Source organism: Prionailurus viverrinus, chromosome D3 (genome assembly GCF_022837055.1).
Source record: "Prionailurus viverrinus isolate Anna chromosome D3, UM_Priviv_1.0, whole genome shotgun sequence".
NCBI lineage: Eukaryota > Metazoa > Chordata > Mammalia > Carnivora > Felidae > Prionailurus > Prionailurus viverrinus.
The window spans coordinates 41,986,262-42,010,479 of NC_062572.1; the positions used below are offsets into that span (position 1 = coordinate 41,986,262).

Below are 24,218 nucleotides of genomic sequence, written 5' to 3' on the forward strand. Positions count from 1 at the left end.
GAAATAAATTGCTTGAGGTTGAATCGATGGTCAGGAATCTAGCTCTAGTCTGAATCCAAAATGTAGACTCTAACCACCAGGTTCTACCACCTGTTAATTTGCTACATAGTCTGAAAAACAAAGAAAGAATCTCTGGTTAGATAAACTGACCCTACTGTGACTTTGGCAAAGAGAAAAACGTGTTGCTTCTCAAAGGCTTTAATTAGTGAAAAAAGGGATTCAAATACTCAAGCCTGAAGCTGTGACTTTGAAGCATGAGAGAAACAGTGACTGTGTATTGTCAGGCCAAAGTTGCCACCACATGGGACCCATTTTTTACATGTTTTGCCTTTAGTTAGCCTCAAGTTCTTTTTAAACCTTGTGCCTTTTAAATGTACTGTACATGTGTTACGAACAGCACACCCAGAACCATATCTTGGCATTAAAATTCCATGAAGTCCATTTTGGGAATCAGATTACCACACCTATTTTTAGTTCACAACACAAACTCCTTTTTCCATTACACTTTTAAATATCCAGCCATAAAAGACATATTGAAAATAGCTCTTCCAGCCTCATAAAAATCCTGCATTTGGTGAAATCAGGACAGACCCATTGACTGGCATTAATGTAAGTACGTGACTGAGGCAGCTACCTGCCAGTGCCTCTCTCCTCCTCTTGGTTAGGACTACCCACCCCATCCACTTGCTGCTATATTTGTCTGCCTTCTTGGCCATAAAAGGCTGGCTGTGTGGCTCTGACATTCTACAGCCTGACCACATGCATTATTTTTGAACTGGTCCCCAGGGTCCTGTCTTTAGGCCTGCCTCTTCACGTTTTCTTTGGGATTCATCCTCCGTGGGCTTTTCATTCTCTTGTCCAGCTCCACAGCCACCTCGGAGCATTTGTGCACCACCATCGCTCCTTTGCAAACTGGTAAGTGTGACACTGAGGCAGAAGAATGCACTTGATATTTTAGGTGCTTAACAGCATTGCATGCATGTGGTTTCTTTCTATCTTGTGAGTTCAGTGGTTTGCTCAAAGAGCTGTCAGAATAGCAGAGAAATAGGAAAGTGGAGCCCCTGGGCGGGAAGACAAAAGCAGCAGGGTGCCAGTTTCTGCTGGCACAGCTATTCTCTCACATCACGCTGTTCTTTTTAAGTTAAGCTACTGTTCCTGGAACTATAAGGAGATAAGATCTGTCTCAGGTGGAACTGTAAGTGTGAGTCCAAGTACTCTTTCCAAGTTATAGTTCTGTGGTTTGGTTGGAATCTGGAATGGATGAGATGACAGCAAGTAATATGTTTTCTGTTTTCCACATGCCTACAATATTCCCTGATTACAAATTAGACCAAGAGGAGGTAAATTCACTCAGAAGTCCCTAGTTTCGAATTCAGTGATTTTGTTATGTCAATGCCATGTGGACAAATGTAAGAGTGCATTATGATATTTCTGACCCAAAAATGGTTAAGTCATAGTTCAGTAGCAACACAGATCCCCACACGATGATCCTAAAGTTCACACTTTCTGTGAATGATTCTAATCAGCTTTGGGCCTCTAACGCACAAAAGTATCATCTCAGGATTATAATTTTGTAAACAGTATTTCTCCCCAAATTCCCAAATTATATTCAGAAAGAAAATGCCAGTCTTAACCATCTTGCCTCCCCGCATACTCTAACTGTCACGTGTTGGGGATAATCCTCACTTACTTGAAGCGAAGGTAGTTGTACCTTCGTTCCAGAGGTCAGAGCAGAGGCAACCAGCTCTGACGACTACAAGCCAGACCCTGTTTACTTGTAATACATTATGGATGTGCCTGCAATGTTAAGTACTATTAAAAATAAATCTACTGAGGGCAAAATAGAAATAAAGAGAGTAGAAAATAGAATTGGGGCAAAATAGAAATAAAGAAGTACAAAATAGAACTGGGGCAAAATATTTAAAGATTTTACTTTGTGAAAATGTAAGCATTTCAAGTCACGTGAGCTTATATGAACTTGTCTTATAACTTAATACATAGGAAGGTCATTCATTTGTTTGGACATCTTTTAAACAACCTTTGCCATGTGCAATGTAGTATGCATCATTAAAGAAACTTATCTATTATCTTTATAACTGCCTAACATATTTCTGTATTAATATATTCTAATTCTTTTTAAATCAAAATTTATCTAATAGTTATTCATTACATATGGTAATTATTCTGTATGTTTTAGAACAGAAGATAGCAATCTATTTAAGGGTTGAAGCAAAGTTGCTTGCTAGTAGCTATTTTTTTCCTCTTGGGAAATGCCATGTAGACTGATATCTTCCATGAGCCCCAAGATAAATATTTCTGGAGTGGAGTTTGCTGGATTTTCTTCCCTAGGGAATGCATGCTGACTTACAAAAGAGTCTAAATAAAAAGTTGATTTAACCCTGACAAAAAATATGGCAACTTTAGAAGAATTCATTCCTCATTTAAAATAATCAAAAAAGAGATTTGGAAAAAACTGATTACCTCACAATGACTTTTACTTGTAAAATTTACAAATCACATTTCAGAACATGCACAAAAGTATTAAAAATGGGTGGAGGGACTCCTATAAAACTATTATTTCCTCCAACATTGTCAGTGTGACTGATACAACTCCTGTCAGTGGACACAGCATTCAAGAAAACTCATACAATGTGAAGCCTCCCCTTTCTCTGCTACACAGACTTATCTTTGTCAGTTGAACTGTTAGCTGAAGTTCACAGTGCAACCTTCTACACTGATGGCTGACTTTCTTACTTCTTTATGTAAGAAGACTAGAAGCCTTCATATTCTTAATGGAGCAAATTGTCTGGTTTGACACTATACCTTTTTCAAGTGTTCATGGGATTTGAGAGAGCTCATTACAGGATAATACAGTTGACCCTTAAATAACATGGGTTTGAACTGCATGGCCCCTCTTATACACAACATTTTTTTGATAAATATAGTACAGCACTGTAAATCTATTTTCTTTTTGATTCCTTAATATTTTCTTTTATCTGGCTTTATTGTAATAATACAGTATATAATACATATAATGTGCAAAATATGTGTTTATCTACTGTGTATATTATCAGTAAGGCTTCTAGTCAACAGTTGGCTATTAGTAGTTAAGTTTGGGGGGGTCAAAGTTTATATGTGGATTTTCCACTGTCTGGGTGCAGGCGGAGGTTGCCACTTCTAACCCCTGCCATTGTTCAAGGGTCAATCATATAAGCAAACTCCAAGGTTCAGTCCTAGAACTTCTTTTTCCATTTATAATCATTCTGATCTATTTTTTTGGCTTTGCATACCATCCATATGTTGCTGATTCCCAAAGGTAGGTGTCCATCCTGGACCTTTACCCCGTGGCCCAAAGTCATGTGTCCACCTTAACATCTCCACTTGGATATCTAGCAGGTATCTCCATTGTAGTATATCTCAAACCCATCTCCTGTACTTCCATCCCTAACTGTGCTTTATGACACTCCTGCCCATCTCAGTCAACAACTTCATTCTTCCAGTCACTCAGGCAAAAACCTCAGCATCGTCTCTCACTCCTCTTTGTTTCACACCCTAATTCAGAACTTTCAGCAAATGCTGTTGGTTCCACCTTCAAGACACGTGCAGAGTCTGATCACTTTTCACACTTCCACTGCCACCATCTTCATGTCTAGCCTGGACTATTGCAGTGGCCTTTGTATTCATTTGCTAGGGCTGCCCTAACAAGGTACCATAGACTGGGTGGCTTAAACAACAGAAATGTATCTTGTCACAATTCTGGAGGCTACAAATCTGAGATCAAGGTATGGGCAGAGTTGTTGTGTTTTGAGGCCCCCTTTATAGATGATCTTCTTGTCCCTCTTCACAGAGTCTTCCTCTGTATATGTACATGTCTGTGTCCTAACTTTCTCTTCTTACAGAGACACCAGTCATATTGACTGAGGGCCCATCCCAATGATCTCATTTTAACCTCATTTCCTCTGTAACGACCCTATCTCCAAATGTAGTCACATTCTGAAGTACTGGTGGTTGGGACTTCAACATATGAATCTGGGGGAATACAACGTAGCTCATAACAGCCTTCTTTTTTTAAAATTTGTTTTTATTTTTTTAAAAGTTTTATTTTTAAGTAATCTCTCCACCCAGTGTGGGGCTTGAACCCACAACCCCAAGATGAAGAGTCCACCAACTGAGCCAGGCAGACACCCCCATAACAGCCTTCTGATTGGTCTCCTGGCTTTCCTTCTTGTCTCTCAGTAGTCTATCATTTATATATCAGCCACAATGAGTCTCAGCTTGTAACCTTTTGATGGTTTTTCTGCCCTTTCAGAGTAAAAGACAAAGTCTTTGCAGTCACTTCTCGGGCCCTACACTGTCTACCCTCCCACCCTATGCCCAACATATCCTCTCCTATACCTCTCTTTGCACCCTGCTCACTCCTTGCAGCTTCACTGCCACTTGCTACTCCTGGAGTACAACAGGCACGCTCAAACCCTCGTGTCTTTGCAATGGTCTTCCATCTAAAACACTCTTCCTCTGATATTCTCATGCTCAGATGTCACTCTCATGCTCAGAAGCTATCCCTGATGAGGCTGTCTAAAATTGCATCCCAACTCTTTGTTTTTTTCCCCCTTTGTTTTTGACTGTAGCATTTAACACATTCTGTTTACCTTACATTTTAGTTATTTTCTCTATTGGCTATCTCCTGCTATAGAATATAAGGTCCTATATAAAGTTATCAGAGCAGGGATTTTGTTTGTTTTGTTCATCTGTGTATTTCTTGTGCTGGAACAGAACCAGGCTCATAGTAAGTGCTCAGTAATTATTTGTTGAATGAAAACCACTTTGACTATACACAGGCTCTCCTCATTACATATTCTCCCAGTAGAAGCCCCCATCAGAATGAAATGCCAGAAAATTAGAAATACATATTATGAAAGGCCTGAGGAAAAAGCAAATAGCCAGAGTAGGGAAATTTTGTAAAGACCTCCTAGATATTAAAACAAACAAACAAAAAGAAACCTGCACTATTAGAAGACCTAATGGCAGGAGGGGGCTTAAGTGGGCCATGAAGTAGAAAGTTTGCTGAGTAACCGGTTAAGCTAACCTTCACATCATTTTCCATTTGCTCTTTGGAAAAGATAAGAGTATTAACTTTTGCATATTGGTTTAGATGACTTGTTTCTTTCTTTTGTTTTTCTTTTTCTTTTTTTTTTTTTTTTATGTCGAGAGAGAGAGAGAGGGAGAGAGAGAGCAAGTAGGGGAGGGGCAGAGAGAGAGAGGGAGACAGAGAATCCCAAGCAGGCCCTGCACAGTCAGCACAGAGCCTGACATGGGGCTTGAACTCACGAAACCGTGAGATCATGACCTGAACCGAAATCAAGAATCGGAAACTTAGGGGTGCCTGGGTGGCTCAGTCAATTGAGCATCCGACTCTTGGTTTTGGCTCAGGTGGTGATCTCAGAATTTGTGAGGTCAAGCCCCACATTGGGTTCTGTGCTAACAGTGCAGAGCTTGCTTGGGATTCTCTCCCTGTCTCTCTGCCCCTACCCCTCTCTCTCTCTCTCTCTCTCTCTCTCTCTCAAAAATAAATAAATAAACATTAAAAAAGAAAAAAGAAGAATTGAACACTTAACTGACTGAGCCACCCAGGTGCCCACTTGTTACTTAATATTAATAATTCACTCAAAACTTGCTACTTTCTTATAGGTTACCTGGTTCCCTCCGGGGCACACGATGTCTTTGCCATTTTATCAGAAGCTCCACCAGCACTATGACAGCAGCTACCGCAACAAGGACCTTCGCACCACCATGAGCCACTACCAGCAGGAGAAGAAAAGTTCTGCCATCTACACCCACGGCTCCACGGCCTACAGCAGCCGGTCCTCTGCCGCGCACCGCCAGGAATCTGAGGCCTTCAGCCAGGCATCCGCTGCCTCGTACCAGCAGCAGGCCTCTCGGGCCACTGCGTCCACCCATGCATCTGCAGCCAGTGGGAAGACAGCCTCAGCCTATGATTATGGCTACTCCCACGGGTATGTCAAAAGCAGCCTTCCAACCTTAGGGCAAAGGCACGTTCTCTGAATAACCCTCCTACATCATTTCCCTTTCTTTTTAATCTGGCAGCCCTACATTTAAACCAGGTGTGGAGTGAGGCCATGTGTTTGGGAGACCTGGGACTTCTGTCTACCTGTTTCCCTTTACATCTCTTTGAATTTCACACTTTATAATCACACTGGCATGCCTTGCTTGCATTGCCAACTGTGATATTGCTAGAAGCAGAGAAGTTTTGCCACAGATTGATTTCAACATTCAGCAGCAGCAGAGCCAGAAAATATCATTTCAACACTCACAGCAGGTTTCCTGGCCCTCAGAATGTTTCTACTTAGATGAGAAGCCAGTATAGAATTAAAAATTCACAGGTCACAGGCGCCCAAACTACAGCAGAGATGTGTTCTACTTTTTCAATATCTGAGAACCAATTCTGAGCTATTGTTCAGGCAGCAGATATTTTCTTTAGCTAGAACACTTTATGTTTTTATTTATTTTTGAGACTGAGAGAGACAGAGCATGATCAAGGGAGGGGCAGAGAGAGAGGGAGACACAGAATCTGAAGCAGGCTCCAGGCTTTGAGCTGTCAGCACAGGGCCCGATGCAGGTCTCGAACTCATCGAGTGTGAGATCATGAGCTGAGCTGAAGTTGGACGCTCAACCGACTGAGCCACAGAGGCACCCCAGCTAGAACATTTTATAAAACTAGGCCCTTATCTCAGTCAGCTTAAGAATACCAGGAATAAATCTGTATTTTGATCAAAGTAGATTGATCAACCCATTGCAATGAGGGAGACCACGCCACAGAGGAAAGAGAGTTACTATAGCATTCTAGGAAGAGTGGAGTTTACATGCAGGTTTGGTTCGCAAAGTGAACCCAGGGTCCTGTTTCTACTGGAAACAGTGAAGTTGAGATAAATGAGGACTGTTGTATCCAGAAACCCTTAATGTGGGAGCTCAGCCCCAGGGTTGGGAACTGAGGCTGCTTTGTCAACAGTGACTGGGGTCATCCAGGTAAGAGTACATTGTCTCATTCTCACTGATAAAATTTCAAATGGCAAATTTACTGATAATCTTTGATATTAGAGAAGAAAGTTTCTCAGTGATCTGTAGTCACACAAAGAAGGAGGTTACCACAACCTTTTACAGCAGCAGTATCCCTTGGAGAAATGTTTCCTGTGAACTTTGCAATTGGCTTCTGTGTCTTTTGTTCCAGCCTGATGAATGCTGGCCAGATGCTTACTTTCTCAGCCCAAGCCAGTTTTTATTTTCTTGATATCCAGAATGAAATGTTTCATGGGAATCAAAAAAACACTTGCAAGATTTATGTGATTTTATTAAAAATCCTGGGGCACTTGGGTGGCCCAGTCAGTTAAGTGTCCAACTTCAGCTCAGGTCATGATCTTGTGGTTTGTGGGTTTGAGCCCCATGTAGGGCTGTGTGCTGACAGCTCGGAGCCTGGAGCCTGGAGCCTGCTTCGGATTCTGTGTCACCTTCTCTCTGACCCTCCCCCACTCACACTCTGTCTCTCTCAGTCTCTCAAAAATAAATAAATGTTAAAAAATATTAAAAAAAATCTATAGTCCACAGAAGAAATTGCTGAACTTGAAAACATAGACATTTTTGGACTATGTGGTAAATAACCACTTGCTGCCTTGAATCCCCTCCAAAGCATCTGGCATAGTTGCATTCTTTTGTTGTAAACATAATAATATAATTTTAAGTTTTACAAAATTTAAGTCCACAAAATATCTGTTAGGACAACTAGAAAAGTGTTTATTTCTGGGATTTAAAGGTATTATTAAGGAAATAACACAGTGGTTTGTATGAATCAAAGTGAGGATGATTTCTGAAGGAAGAAATTCCTGAATGAATCCCCAGTGGGTTTAAGCAGCACCTGATCTACAGCTGTTGTTCCTTGGGCACGAGCAGGGACCTCCTGGGAGTTTCTGCTCTGTTCAGTAACAGAGCCAGAGTCTGCTGGGGCTTACCTAGGATATATGATGGCAACGTTATAAAATTCCATTTAAAATGGAACAGGATCATCTTGCCATCTCACTTTCATGGGATATTCAGAAGGACTTTGTGTTGGCTGTAAATATGGAAATATTGTCGCTAAGGTGAATTCATTTCTTTTAGCACTTGCTTCAGATGAACTGCCTTCCAAAGGAAAGTTAGGGGGAATTAACACCATGTGTATGTGGCAGCATCATTTTGTTCTGAAGAATGTTCCATAGAACATTAAGAACCTCATTTAGGAAAGCAGCTGTCTTGTAATAGAGGAGGATTACATTTTAAATATCCATTTTCCAAGACTGTGCTGAGTCTATAGAAGAGGTAGAAGATGGGTATTTTCATTATTGTATAGTTGTTAATGTCACTGCTTGTGTATTTATTTCCTTTCCCCAAGGCTATAGAATCTATAGAGTTTTCTGCATTTGTATTAAAATTTTTTTGAAGTTTATTTATTTTTGAGAGAACATGAGCAGGGGAGGGGCAGAGAGAGAGGGAGTCACAGAATCCAAAGCAGGCTTCAGGCTCTGAGCTGACAGCACAGAGCCTGACGTGGGGCTGGAACTCATGAACCGCAAGATTATGACCTGAGCTGAAGTCGGACGGTTAACTGACTGAGCCACCCAGGTGCCCTATGAATTTGTATTTAAAAGAGATCTTCACTTCTTCAACTCTACTGCTAAATTTTATGTTAAAATTTTAAACAAATTCTTCTTTTAACCATATGTGTAATATTCATATTTATTAAAAACATTTTTTTATTACTTTTCTTTATTTTTGAGAGGCAGAGAAAGACAGAGCACGAGTAGGGGAGGGGCAGAGAGAGAGGAAGACACAGAATCCAAAACAGGCTCCAGGCTCAGAGCTGTCAGCACAGAGCCCGATGCAGGGCTCGAACTCACAAACTGTGAGATCATGACATGAGCCGAAGTCGGACGCTCAACTGACCGAGCCACCCAGGCACCCCTATTCATATTTATTTATAATTGGATATATTATATTAAACATTAGTAATTGAACTTTGAGCATTTTTATATTTTATTCAGAAAAAAATTGCTCTGTGTTATCTTTGGAACACGTAGCCATTTCAGCTTTAAAAGCCTCACATAATAAGCTTTCTATAGGAAATGGAACTGTAATTATTTTCCTATACTCAACTTCACATCGTGTTCTTTCCTACTATGTCTGTATTTTATGTAGGCAGGAAGGTAGGTAGGTATTCATTAATGGCTTTAATGTTGAAGAACTCAGACTCTTGGTAGAAATATACTAACCTAGAAATGTTGACCCAGAAACAAGAGAGGGAAGAAAACACCAATTTTTTTCCCTTTATGTAATGCAATGTAAAGGAAAAGAAAGCCAACCTAACCCTGGGGTTATTTTAGTTTTTCTTTTTTTAGACCTAGAGCTAACAGGTGCAGATAATATTCTTTGAACATTTCAGAATCTTCGTAATTCCTTTAGGTTGTATTTTCGTTCTCTCAAAATGGAGGAGCAACTTTTCCCCGCTAAATGAAATATCTCTCTTTGGATTGTGACAAGTGTTGTTGATTAAAATCCTTAGCGTTATAAATGCAATTCTGTGGAATGTATGTAAACACTAGGCTTGATCTATTTTTACCCTCTGCTTTGTTATTAGATGTCCAGTGGTAAAATGGAAACTATGGAGACTGATATGTGCTCAGGGCTTGGCTGACCTCAGTAAATCTTAGGAACAATGGCTCGTTCAGCGTCAATGTGGTTATAAGCACAGATCAGTTACCAATTGAATTGTAAGCCAAGGGTTATAAAATAAATCCTGGAACACTTATTATAAATGCCTTTATTCTTAGTCACAGTGAAAAAAAACCCCTAAATTAAAGTAATTCAGGAAGACAAAGTGACACAAGATTATTGTTTCATGCAAATAATCCACAAATACTATCAGTGATTAAAGGAGAAATGGTACTTATAACTACCATTCGGCAAGAGTTCTTAACTTCTATCCTTGAATAGATTTCAACAGGGTCTTGGTTGATCTGAAATTATGTGCAAAATTAGGCACAGTTGAGAATTTGTTTTTGCTGAGAAAGACCGTAGTTTTTATCAGATTCCCAGAGAACACTGTGACTCAACAAAGGTCAGAACCGCTGCACTAGAAAGTGTGAATATAAACATCAGACAACCCAGCGTGTGGCCTGAGGGTCCCTTTCCCAATACCAATATTATACGAAGTTAGGATGAATTAAGGCAGATGTTTATAGGGAGTGTGATATTATGGAAATCATGGTAACTTTCTTTTCAGTAAGCTGGATCACACATTAAGATGGAAATAATAAATGAAATATTTTGTTACACTTGGTAGGAATGAATAACTTTCAAAAAGCAGAGACAACACAGCATAGTTGTAGGATGATGGAGGGATTTAGAGTTGTCCCTCAACCCTGTGGTAATGGTAGATATTGAATTTCTTAATTCTAAGCAGTTGAAATTCAACCCATATGATGCAATTCAGCACAGTATCCTCTATACTACTGTATCTTTACAGTAACCCTGAGAAGTAGAAATTATTATTCTCTTTTTAAAAATGAGAAAATTTGGGGTGCCCGGGTGGCTCAGTTGAACATGGGTCTCTTGCTTTTGGCTCAGGTCATGATCTCACAGTTCGTGAGGCTCTGTGCTGAGAGTGCAGAGCCTGCTTGGGATTCTTTCCCTCCCTCTCTCCCTCTCTGCCCCACCTGTGCTCTCTTCTCTGTCTCTCTCTCTCTGCCAAAATAAATAAACATTAAAGAAAAAAAATGAGAAAATTAGAGCCCAAGTAGACTAAATAAATTTTCTCCCTTGCACTAAGAAATGATAGAATAATGATTTTAACCCCCATCGTACCCCAAGCCCCCCACCCTTTCCATGAGTACCCAGTGACAGTTATGATCAGCCAACTCCCCTTCACCTCATAGCCACCAGATTTTTCTTGAAGCGGCAATATATAATTTTTCATTGTTTCCTTTTATTTGCCCTCCTACTAGAAAAGCCATTGAGCACCACAATAACAAGATTCAGAATAGGGAACAATCGGTCCAGGAGCATTCATGAATGCCAAACTTGAAACCTCACAGACTCTTTAACTTGTCACTTAGAATCAGACATAGTGACTCACAAGGGACTGTAGAAGACACTAGTGTGGGGACGAGAAAACTGAGGCATGAGTAACTTTTCTGGGATATTCTGCCTAACTTTATTTTTTTAAATTTTGTTGTTTTTTAAAAATTTTTTAAATATTTATTTGTTTTTGAGAGAGAGAGAGCGCGAAAGAGAGAGGGTGGGGGAAGGGGCAGGGAGAAAGGGAGGCAGAATCCAAAGAAGGCTCCAGGCTCTGAGCTGTCAGCACAGAGCCCTATGTGGGGCCCGAACTCATGAACTGTGAGATGATGACCTGAACTGAAGTATGGCATTTAACCAGCTAGGCCACCCAGGCACACCTCTGCCTAACTTTAAATTATGCCCTTACCTACACTCATGTCACATTGATAAACTACCCTTGGTGGTTACCCAAGTAATAACCTCTTTTGAAACTACTATAGTTTGCAAAGAATATGCTAATGCTCAAAACAATTCCAATTCAGACAGAAGATACCAATGTTCAAAATAGAGACCACTGAACACAGAAGCCTCTGTCTTTTATTGGCAGGTTTGATTACAGCAGGACAGAGAGGAACCTGAAAACTTGCTCTATTTCCCACCCTAGGGTGGTTTCAAAAGATGTTACCAAAGAAATCTACTGCCTGTGGACATTTCTGTGTCTTGACCTCAGCTGCTGGCATCAGATTAGTATCCATTTTCTACATATTCATTTCCAGATGTTATAATGCAAAGGGGGATAGTCTTTGGGGTCAAACAGGCTGTGCTTACTTGGAGTTAGACTTGTGACTTCAGATAAGCTAGTTAACCTCTCAGTTTCTTCATCTGTAAAATGGGGAAAATGTTTATCCCTCATGTTGGGAAGTCTAAAAGAAATAATCACATAAGGTACTTGATGTAATAGCTAGCACATGGGGACAGTCACTGAGGTTTAAGTATTGTCCATTCATTCACTAACTATTTATTGAATGCCTCCTGTGTGCTAAGCACTGCTCTAGGTGCTTGGGATAGATTGCTGAACAAAACTGACAAAGATTCCTGCCCTCATGGAGGATATGTTCTAGCATGGAGAGACAGGCCATAAACAATAAATATAATGAAGAGGGCCTTGAATTTTATATCACTCTAGAAGGTAATAGATGTTATGGAAGTAATAAAAAAATCAAGTAGGCTAAGACACATCAGTATGTGGGGTGGGGGTGCAGGTTTGAATTTTAAGTAGAGTAGTCAGACCTCCTCAGGAAGGTGATATCTGAACAAAGATGTGAAGTAGCAGAAGGAATTGTCTGGGGGAAAGGTGCACCAGACATTGAGAACAGCCACTACAAGGCCTTTCAGCAAGGAACAGCATCGAGGCCACTGAGGGAACAGAGGAGTGAGGAGAAAGTACGTGAAGATGTCAGAAAGGAAATGGACAGGGCATGGCCAACCAAATGGCCTTGTGGGCCATTGTAAGAATTTTTTATTCTGAGTTAGAGGGAGTCTTGGCAAAGTTTTGAGCACAGAAATGACTTGATCTGACTTAAGTTGTGACAGGAGCACTGTGGCTGCTCTGTGGAGAACAGACTGGTGCATGAGCAGAAGCAGGTCACCCAGATAGGAGGCCAATGCTGTAGTCCAGGCAGGGCAGATGGGCAGTCAGAAAGGATATGGTGAACATATTTTTGGATTTATTAGCTTTTGCTGAATTCTTACTTCTACCAGATTTGTCACAGGGCTTTTCAACTCCCATAGCCACATAGTTTTGAGGCTGCAAAAAGATCCATGTAGATTTGTTATACAATGAATTTTCTGAGAGTCTCTTTAGGCAGTATAATGATGGTAAAACCATACCCTTATTCTTCATTCCCCAAGATCCAATGAAGTACATTGTTCCACTGTTAGGGTTTTTTATGGTACTTAATAGGAAAAACACCTGAAATAACCATAGTTGTATGGGGATTTAGGTCCACCTATAGATTCAAGCGGCCGAATATGAATTACAAAAAATTATTGAACTATAGGCAGTTATGGGAAATGAAGTTTGTTTGGAAAGCCACTGATATATCCAGGTTGCCTACTCTTACCTTTTCTCCTCTAGAAATAGTCTTATAGCCTCATCTCTAAATAAAAGCTTAACTGTTGTATATAAGGAAAAAGCACCACAGTTTCTGGATTACAAAAGTCAATTCAGTGTTCTGGGATTTGTCTTCCACATTTTAAATACTAAGAAAATGACGAGTTACATTATTTCCCATATGAAAGAAAAAGATCAGAGAAAAATCTAATGAAAGCAAAAAAGTCAGTTACTTTTTTCCCCCAAGAAATAGGCAAGTTTATTGCCAATTACTTCTTTTTTTACAAAAAAATACTTTATTTTAAAGTAATCTCTATACCCACCATGGGGCTCAAACTTACAACCCCAAGATCAAGAGTCACATGCTCTGCTGACCAAGCCAGCCAGGTGCCCTGCCGATTACTTCTTTATAAGCCAACTGAGTTATGTTCTGAATCCCTGAATCCAAGGAGAGTAGCCTTCGCCATATGTCAATCTCCTGTCCCTACTATCACTGCTATAAACATGTGGCTTGTTTGCATGGAGAGAACTGGGACTGTCACTCCTGGTAATACCGCTTCATATTATCAGCAGTTTGTGGATCCACAGAACTGTGGAATGGTCAAACAGGAAGAGACCAAAAGCTCATCTAACTTAAGCCCTTCCTTTCACAGGTACTTACACTGAGGCCAGGTAAGATGTGATTCATTCTGTTACCTGTGCTTTGCCCTGTCACTCAAAACCGTTATTTGCTGGGCTCTTTTGCAGGCTAAATTCAAGTTTAGATGATACAAGATACCTCCAGAATGGCATTCATCTTCCACAGACAGGTGAACCATCCTGTGAGAAGGAAGGCATGTCCTTTAGTAGAGTAGGAATAGAATGGGTCAGCCAAAGGTGGAAAGGGGCAAAGTGGTACCTCCCAGGCTCCAATGTGAAATGTTAGCTCTATTCCTGGCTGGCTGGGCAGTAGAGTGTAACTGAGCTTCCCTACAGAGATTTCGGAACTCTGGAAGCCCATGGGAGCCGTAGCAACAGGCTTGACCTTTTCCACAGCAGCCTTTCTAGATGAAACAAGAGAAAGCAAGAGCACCTCAAAGGAGGGGGGGTAACTTCCATGCAACCACAGTGACCATCCTCAAAGTGGGGTGGGATGTGGATTTCTGGGCTGCCTTATAAATAATAAGACTAACTTTTTAAAACCCTGGACAATTTTCAGTTCACAGACTAAAACTTTATAAGGCATCTCCTTCAAGTGTCGTGCATAATATAATATCTAGGAACTATGGAGTAAACCTTTTCACTTCTGCTTAAAAATAGGCCATAATCTGGGTTAATTTCTAAAATAGTCATAAATGGATAAAAACTGAAGGGTATGTGTAGAGAAGGACCACAAAAGATTTAAATCTCTCAGTGTTTTACTCCTTCACCTTTTCTAGAACACATGACTGTTCTACATTCATGTTGAAAAGTGGTTCAAACCTCCGTGGTATTTGCTTTTAGCTCACGGCTATACATTAGCTGTGGAAAATTACCAAAAGGAAGATAAAATGTTAATTATCGATGGAAACTTAAATAATGGAAAAAATAAAGCAATAAAGAGAAGAAAAAAATTGTGGCTACATTCCTATTTAAATAACTAAACATTTTTTTTTAAAACTAAAAAAATATTTTCATGGCTGAGAAAGTGAAATGGAGAAGGGGAAAAAAGACAAGTGTAAGGTAAATAATGCAAAACCAAACAAAAAACCAAGAATGTTTACTTATTATGGCGCTACACATCAGTAAATTTCAAGAGTGATGTTAATCAAACAAAATTCATGCTTATATCTTATTAGAAGCCTTTTCTGCAAAGTGTATTAGTAAAAAAGAAAGGACTCAAAGTCTACTACTTGTCTAACTTTGATGTTCTCCTGAAACCTCCATAAGTGTTCGGATTGGGAAACAGGAGAATTGAAAGGTCAGTAGAAGTGTTGAGCCTGACATGATACCCATATCAAAGGAGGATCATAGAACGAAGCTACTCTAAATCAAAAGTAGATCCGAAACAACCTTTTCATAAAACCCCAAAGAAAGTATTGTCTTTCAAGTTTTGCAAGAGGGAGATATGACTGATGGAAAAGTAGAAATGAAAAGAGAGACTGCAAACTTCAAGTACTTATTCCTGACCCTCCGGGGGTGCTGAAGATGAAAGAGATAGGGCTTCAGATACCAGAAGCCCCCAAGGAGTGGCTGACTAGCTGAGTGAAGACAGCCGAGAAGGATGACCCATAGTTCACTAAAACCGCTGCCTCTCCCTTTCTTCTGGTAAACAGCTGAGCATTTTGTTTGTATGCAACAGGAATAAGTTGCAAATATATACGAAGATGCAGTTTTAAAGGAAAATTGTTGTAATAATAAAAGTGAGTTCGGTTCTTTTGTGACCACTCAGTAAAGTCTAACGACGACACATACATAAGTCAGCAATAAAAATCGAGCTTTTACTTTGAAGCTTTTGCACCTACCACTGTGTCATCCCAGGATGACCTACCCCTCTTTCAATGTCCAGCTCTTCCACAAAGGATTCCCTGGTAACCCCAGACGGAAGTTGTCTCTCAAGCCTGTGAATTCAACTTTTGTTTGCACGGCTCTTTCTGCGTATCTGCCTGTGTTTCTTCTGTCCTTTTGTGCTTTCTTCCTTGATGGACATTATACGACATGTCAGGCCTGGTAGCATTTATTCCCCTGCAAGTTGTAAAGCTCTGAGAAAGCAAGGGTCTTTAATTTCTCTTTATATCTCCCTCCCACCCCAGTCAGGCACAGTATTTTGCACACAGTAGAATATGAATAAATATGTTTATAGGATCTGTTGAATAAATCAAGTTGTTAAGGAAAGTTAAAAAATAAACCTGTGAAAATTTCAGTGGTACTGTTACATATAACACAGTTTGAAAGGCTATTTTTGAAGTTACCTTTCTCCAGCACCTTCTAAAATATCAGCTACATGCTAAGTTTATGTTTAACTTTATGAGAAACTATTCAATTGTTTTCTGCAGTGACTGTACCATTTTACATTCCCATAGCCATGTATGAGAATTCCAGTTTATCCACATTAGTTACCTTCTGTCTTATTTATTATAGCCATTCTTGTCGGTAGGTAGTGGGGTCTCATTTTGGTTTTAATTTGCACTTACCTAATGACTAATGATGTTGACCATCTTTTTATATGCTCATTAGCCATTTATATATCTTCTGTTCAAATCTTTTGCTTCTTTTTTTCTTTTGCATATTTTTAAATGGATTTTTTCTGCTTATTATTGAGTTGTCAGAGTTATTTGAATATTTTACGTACAATCCTTTATTAGATATGTATTTGAAAATATTTTCTCTCATTCCTTTCATTCTCTTAACAGTGTCTTTCAAAGGCCAGAACTTTTCAATTTTGATGAAGTTTAATTCATTCCTTTTTTTTTCCTTTTTGAATCATTCTTTTGGTGTTATCGCTAAGAACTCTTTGGCTAACTCAATATCATAAAGAGTTTCTCGTATCTTCTAAGAGTTTTATAATTTTCACTTTTACATGTAGAAATTTGATCCATTTTTTTGGTGCGTGGGTGGCTCAGTTGGTTAAGTGTTTGACTTTGGCTCAGGTCATGATCTCACGGTTCGTGGGTTCAAGCCCTGCTGTCTGTGCTGATGGCTCAGAACCTGGAGCCTGCTTCAGATTCTGTGTCTCCTTCTCTCTCTGCCCCTCCCTCACTTGCATTCTGTCTCTTTTTGTTTCTTGAAAATACAGGAACGTTAAACATGTGTTTAAAATAAAAGGTATAAAAACAAAGGAAATTTGATGCATTTTTAAATAAATTACACATGTGATATTGAGTAAAGTTCTAAGTTCATCCTTTCACATATGGATATACAATGGTCCAGCACCATTTGTTGAAAAGGTTTTCTTTCCCCCTTTAATTCCTTAGCACCTTTATCAAAAATGAATTAATTAAAATTGTTACTTATAAAAAGTTTTAAATCGGTGAATATAAGTCTTCAAACTCAGTTCCTCTTCTACAAAAAAATCTTTTGCCTATGTGTTCCTTCACATTTCTGTATAAATTTTAAGATAACCTTGGCAGTTTCTACAAAGAAAAAAATCTGCTGGGATTTTGATAAGAATCATGTTGAGGGGTGCCTGGGTGGCACAGTCGGTAAGCATCCGACTTCAGCTCAGGTCATGATCTCACAGTTTGTGAGTTTGAGCCCTGCATTGGCCTCTGTGCTGACAGCTCAGAGCCTGGAGCCTGCTTCAGATTCTGTGTCTCCCTCTCTGTCTGCCCTTCCCTCACTCATGCTCTCTCCCAAAAGTAAACAAATGTTAAAAAAATTAAAAAAAAATAATGTTGAAACTGTAGAACAATTTTGGAAAATGTGCCTTCTTAACAATATCTTTTAGTCCATGAACATGGAATATTTATTTATTCAGATCTTTTTTCACTTATCATAATAATGTTTTGTCATTTTCAATACACAAGTTTTCTACTTCTTTGTCAAAAGAAGTACTACACCCAACATGGGGCTCAGACTTACAACCCTGAGATCAAGAGTCCCATACTCTACTGACTGAGTCAACCAGGGGCCCCTAAGTGTCTTTGGATATGCAATGGGGCTTTTGTAGCAGCCTACAATTGGATTTTTAAAAATCCCCATTCTGACAATATCTGCTGTTCCTTGGAGTTTTTAATCCCTTCACATTTAATAAAATTACTAATATGGTTGGTGTTATGTTTGCTACTTTTGGGTTTTTTTTTCTATATATTTCATATCCTTTGTATATCTCATATCCTTTGTTCATTTATTTCTCCTTTATTGCCTTGTTTTATGTTAAATAGTCATTTTTAGTGTACCACTTAATTTCATTGTTTCTTAACTACATTTTTTTTTAAAGATATTGCTTTAGGAATTGCAGTGCACATATTAACTTACCACATTCTACTTCAGATGTATACTAATTTAATACTGGTAGAACACAGAAACTTTGCTTCAATGTGGCTTCATTTCCTCCCCTGTCCTTTGTACAATGGTCATATATATTAAAATTAATATTATAAACCCAGCAATGCAGTATGATAACTATTGCTTTATGCAATCTATGTCTTCAAAGTATTGAAGAGAATGGAAATGTATATATGCAAATACATTTATCCAAATATTTACTTTGTGGTATTCTTCACAAAGAAGAGTATGTATGTGTGTGGATTCAAATTACTGTCTGGTGTCATTTCCTTTAAATTTTTTTTTAATGTTTATTTATTTTTGAGAGAGACAGAGACAGAATGTGAGTGGGTTAGGGGCAGAGAGAGAGGGAGACCCAGAATCCGAAGCAGGCTCCAGGGTCTGAGCCATCAGCACAGAGCCCGATGCAGGGCTCGAACTCACAGAGCTGTGAGATCATGACCTGAGCCAAAGTCAGACACTCAACTGGCTGAGCCACCCAGGCGCCCCTGGTGTCATTTTCTTTAAACCTGAGGGATTTGCTTTAACACTTTTTGTAAGACAGGTCTGCTAGCAATGAATTCTCTCAGTTTTCATTTGTCTGGGAATGTCTTCACTTTGACTTCAGTTTTGAGTGATAGTTTTATTAGATATAGAATTTTTTCATTGAAGTATAGTTGATACACAATGCCACATTAGTTTCAGGTGTACAAGATGGTGATTCAACAAGTCTATACGTTATGCTGTGCTCACCACAAGTGCTACCATTTGTTACCATATGACACCGTTAGAATACCATTAATTATATTCTCTATGCTATACCTTTCATCTCCATGACTTATTCAATCCATAATGGGAAGCCTGTATCTCCCACTCCCTTTCAGCCATTTTGCCCATCCTCCTACCTGCCTTCCCTCTGCCAACCATCAGATTGTTTTTTATATTTGTTTATAGGTATGCTTCTGCTTTTTGTTTGTTTTGCTTTTTTAGATTCCACATAAAATGAAATCGCATGGCATTTGTCTTTGTCTGACTTATTTCACTTAGCATAATGCCTTTTAGGTGTATCCATGTTGTCGTAAATGGCAAGATCTTATCCTTTTTTATGGGTGATTAATATTTCATTATATATTATATGTATATTATATATAAGTTAATTTTTTAATATATTCATCTATCAATGGATACTTGGGGTACTTCCATATCTCGGCTATTATAAATAATACTGCAGTAAACATAGGGGTGCATATATCTTTTTGAATTAGTGTTTTCATTTTTGGGGGGGTTAAATACCCAGTAGTGGAATTACTGGATAATGTGGTATTTCTATTTTTAATTTTTTGAGTAGTCTCTATACTGTTTTCCACAGTGGCTGTACCAATTTACATTCCCACCAACAATTTACAAAGATTCTTCTTTCTCTGCATCTTCATCAACACTTGTTATTTCTTGTCGTTTTGATTCTAACCATTCTGATAGGTGTAAGGCAATAATCTTGTGGTTTTGATTTGCATTTCCCTGATGGCTAATGATGTTAAGAACCTTTTAATGCTCATAGACACTTCTCCAAGAAAACATCCAGATGGCCAACCGACACATAAAACAATGTTCAATATCACCCATCATCAGGGAAATACAAATCAAAACCACAATGAGCTACCACCTCACACCTGCCAGAATGGCTGACATTAACAACTCAGGCAACAACAGATGTTGGCGAGGATGCGGAGGAAGAGGATCTCTTTTGCCCTGCTGGTGGGAATGCAAGCTGGTGCAGCCACTCTGGAAAACTGTATCGAGTTCCTCAAAAAATTAAAAATAGAACTACCCTATGACCCAGCAATTGCACTACTAGGTATTTATCCAAGGGATATAGGTATGATGTTTTGAAGGGGCACATGCACCCCAATGTTTATAGCAGCACTATCAACAATAGAGCCAAAGTATGGAAAGAGCCCAAATGTCCATCGATGGATGAATGGATAAAGAAGAAGTGGTATATATATACAATGGACTATTACTCAGCAGTCAAAAAGAATGAAATCTTGCCATTTGCAACTATGTGGATGGAACTAGAGGGTATTATGCTAAGCGAAATTAGTCAGAGAAAGACAAAAATCATATGACTTCACTCATATGAAGACTTTAAGACACAGAACAGATGAACATAAGGGAAGGGAAGCAAAAAAAAAAAAAACAGGGAGGGGGACAAAACATAAGAGACTCATAAATATGGAGAACAAACTGAGGGTTACTGGAGGAATTGTGGGAGGGGGGATGGGCTAAATGGGTAAGGCGCATTAAGGAATCTACTAATGAAATCATTGTTGCACTATATGCTAACTAATTTGTAGGTAAATTAAAAAAAAAAAATCTTTTCATGCTCAACATCTCTTGAGCCATCTGTATGTCCTGTTTGGAGAAATGTCTATTCAGATCCTGTGCCAAATTTTTAATCAGTTTTTTTTTATGTTGAGTTGTATAAATTCTTTACATATTTTAGATATTAACCCCTTACTGGATATATCATTTGCAAATATCTTCTCCCATTCAAAAGATTGCCTGTTTGTTTTGTTGATGGTTTCCTTCACAATGCAAAAGCATTTTAATTAGGTATAGACCCAATAGTTTTTTTTTGCTTTTGTTTTTCTGGATATAGAATTCTTTTTTTTTTAATATATTTTTTTTTTTCGCAAGTGGGGGAGGGGCAGCCGGAGGTGGACGGAGGATCCGAAGTGGACTCTGTGCTGATAGTTTGACAACAGCGAGCCTGATGTGGGGCTCGAACTCACAAACTGCAAGATCATGACCTGAGCCAAAGTGGGATGCTCACTCGACTGAGCCACCCTGGTGCCCCTCGATATAGATACTAACTTTTTTCAGAACTTAAATAGCTCAGTCATATCAATGCCTTCTGGGATATATTGTTTCTGATGAAAAGTCAACCATTAATATATTTTTCTCCTGTATGTGATTAATCATTGTACCCTTGCTACTTTCAAGATTTCTCTCTGACTTTGGTTTTCAATAGTTTAACTATGATTTATCTAGGTTTGTATCTCTTTTGTGTGTACCTTACTTGGATTTGTTGAGCATCCTGGATCCATAGAGTAATATTTGTCATCAAATTTGGAAAGCTTTAAGCCATTTCTTTAAATATATTTTCCTACCCTTTCTCTATCTCTCTTCTTTATGATATTACTATTACTCATATATTGGAATGTTTGATGATGTCCCACAGATCTCTGAAAATTTTTAAAGTTTTACTCATTCTTTTACCTGTTTTTTAGATTCGATAATTTTTATCTTCAAGTTCACTGATTCTTTATTCTTCTATCTAAGATCTTTTTTGAGTCCCTTTAACAATTTATTATCTATCTATTTATTTTTAAAGTTTATTTATTTATTTTGAGAGAGTGGGGGAGGGGCAGAGAGAGAGGGAGAGAAGGAGAATCCCAAGCAGGCTCAGCACTGTCAGTGAGGAGCCCAACATGGGACTCAAACTCATGATCTGTGAGATCATGACCTGGGCTGAAATTAAAAGTCAGATGGTTAAGTGACTGAGTCACCTAGGCGCTCCTTGAATAAATTTGATTCTATTTTATAATTTCTCTTTGTTGACATTCTCTCTTTTTTTGAGTCATTGTCATACTTTCCTTTAATTTTTAAACATGGTTTCCTTTTTTAGTCTTTGAACATATTTATAATTTTTCCTTTGAAGTCTTTGTTAAATCCAACATCAGAGTGCACCCAGAGACAGTTTTTATTTACTGTTTTATTCTGTTGGTGTGGATCACATTTTCCTATTTCTTGGCATGTTCCATAATTTTTGTTGTTGTTTAGAATTGGACATGTTAAAAAATGTATTGTAGTAATTCTGGATTCTGAGTTTTCCCTTAAATGTATTGCCATTATGCTTTGGTTTTGTTTAATAACTTGTCTAAATGTACTTATAGGATCTGTTTACCAGCACTGTGTGACTGCTGATGTCTTTTAAATTATTGTTCTCATTTTTAAGCCTAAATTCATAAGGATCAACTTGTGTGTGCATAGATTAATGACCTGTGAATGAGTGGCCAGACATTGTGCTCAAACAAAAGAGTTCACTCTCTGGCATTAGATCTGCGTGTATATTGGTGAGCACATTTAAAGTTCAGGTAACTTGGGGCACCTGGGTGGCTTAGTTGGTTAAGCATCTAACTTTGACTCAGGTCATGATCTCACGGTTTGTGAGTTTGAGCCCCATGTCAGGCTCTGTGCTGACAGCTCAGAGCTTGGAGCCTGCTTCAAATTCTGTGTCTCCCTCTCTCTCTGCCCTTCCCCACTTGTGCTCTCTCTCTCTCTCTCAAAATCAAGTAAACATTAAAAAATTTAATAAAAAATTCTTTAAAGTTCAGGTAACTTTTGAATACATACTTCCTGGCTTTGCTTAGTCTAGACTCTCTTATCTGTCTTCTGTACATGGACACAGGCTTAGTCAACCAATGATGTGTGGATAGCTTGCATCCTCTTCAGTTTTTTCTATGCAGGCATATGGAGAACTTTTGAAGGCCCCCTGTGGTAGTCTTATTTCCAAGATCTTCCTATTAAATTGCTGGCTGAACTCTCAACAATAGCCAAATTGTGGAAAGAGCCTAAATGTCCAACAACTGATGAATGGATAAAGAAATTGTGGTTTATATACACAATGGAGTACTACGTGGCAATGAGAAAGAATGAAATATGGCCCTTTGTAGCAACGTGGATGGAACTGGAGAGTGTGATGCTAAGTGAAATAAGCCATACAGAGAAAGACAGATACCATGTGCTTTCACTCTTATGTGGATCCTGAGAAACTTAACAGAAACCCATGGGGGAGGGGAAGAAAAACAAAAACAAAAACAAAGAGGTCAGAGTGGGAGAGAGCCAAAGCATAAGAGACTCTTAAAAACTGAGAACAAACTGGGGGTTGATGGGGGGTGGGAGGGAGGGGAGGGTAGGTGATGGGTATTGAAGAGGGCATCTTTTGGGATGAGCACTGGGTGTTGTATGGAAACCAATTTGACAATAAATTTCATATATTAAATTGCTGGCTGATTATGCCAGTCTGCTGCTTGTCCTAACCATGATTGGAACCTGAGGCTAACTGAGCTTCTGGTCTTCCTTTGTTTGTTTACTACTTAGATTGCTAGTGTTTCCCACAGTGCTTCTGGATATGGAGTTTTATCATACCCTGCTGCAAATCAAGTCAGCCCCTCTGGCAGTGAACATTCTGATTGTCATGCCTTTTTCTACTTTGGTAGAACTACCTTATAAACTGAGCTAAGGGAGGGGGAAGCAGAGAGGGCTAGGCAGAATGCCATACTTCCATTGTTCATACCTAAAGTTCAGTGGCTTTTTTATGAATAACTAGTTCTCAGTGTTGTGTATGCCTTTGGTTGATTTTCAGAGCCCTGAATGGGTTGGTTTTGACACTTGTATCCATTTTTATCATTGCTTTTGGGGGAGAGTAACTGCTGAAGTACTCACTCCACCATACTAGAAGTCCCATCTCTGCATCGGTCATTTTTAACAACTCCTCAGCAGATTCTGGTGTGAAGCCAAGGTTGAAAATCACTGAGCTAGGGTAAATACAGGAATGAATGATTTCACTTCATTTAATAAACATTTATTGAACATCATCAGGCACAGTGTGGATACAAAGTGGATAGAGTATGGATACAAAGATTATAGACTATCCCTCTCCGTGGGTGGTCATAGGCAGTGGGAAAGATCAAGTAATAATGCAGTATGACCTGAGCAAGTAGGGTTGGGTGAGGCTAGGTTTGGGAGCAGTGTCAACAAAAGACAATGCCTACAGCCCATCATTTTTCTGCAACATGCCAATAGGTTATCACATTTTCAGAAAGTACTATAGCCAGTAAGCAGATCCCTACTTAATGTAAGTATAAATAAAGTTTCTCATCCTGGAGAACTAGGACAGTTTCCCCAAATTACATGATGATTACAAACATAACTTTAAGGAACTGATTTTACTTCATGTAAAATCTAACGAGTTTTTTAAGGCTATATTTTCAAC

The 24,218-nt window shown here is 38.9% G+C and overlaps 1 protein-coding gene across 10 annotated transcripts in view; it reads left to right on the forward strand.

Annotated features, from left to right (window-relative positions):
• The window catches only part of MYOM1 (myomesin 1), a 207,696-nt gene that overhangs the window by 65,407 nt on the left and 118,071 nt on the right, over positions 1-24,218 (forward strand). For 8 of the 10 annotated variants that reach the window (XM_047827904.1, XM_047827900.1, XM_047827896.1 and 5 more), the window contains one exon: positions 5,689-6,014. In XM_047827904.1, coding sequence (XP_047683860.1) covers positions 5,716-6,014 — 299 coding nt within the window. In that variant the 5' untranslated portion in view covers positions 5,689-5,715. Of the gene's footprint in view, positions 1-786; positions 916-5,688; positions 6,015-24,218 lie in introns of all 10 variants that reach the window. The other 2 variants (XM_047827898.1, XM_047827905.1) reach the window with 1 other exon arrangement.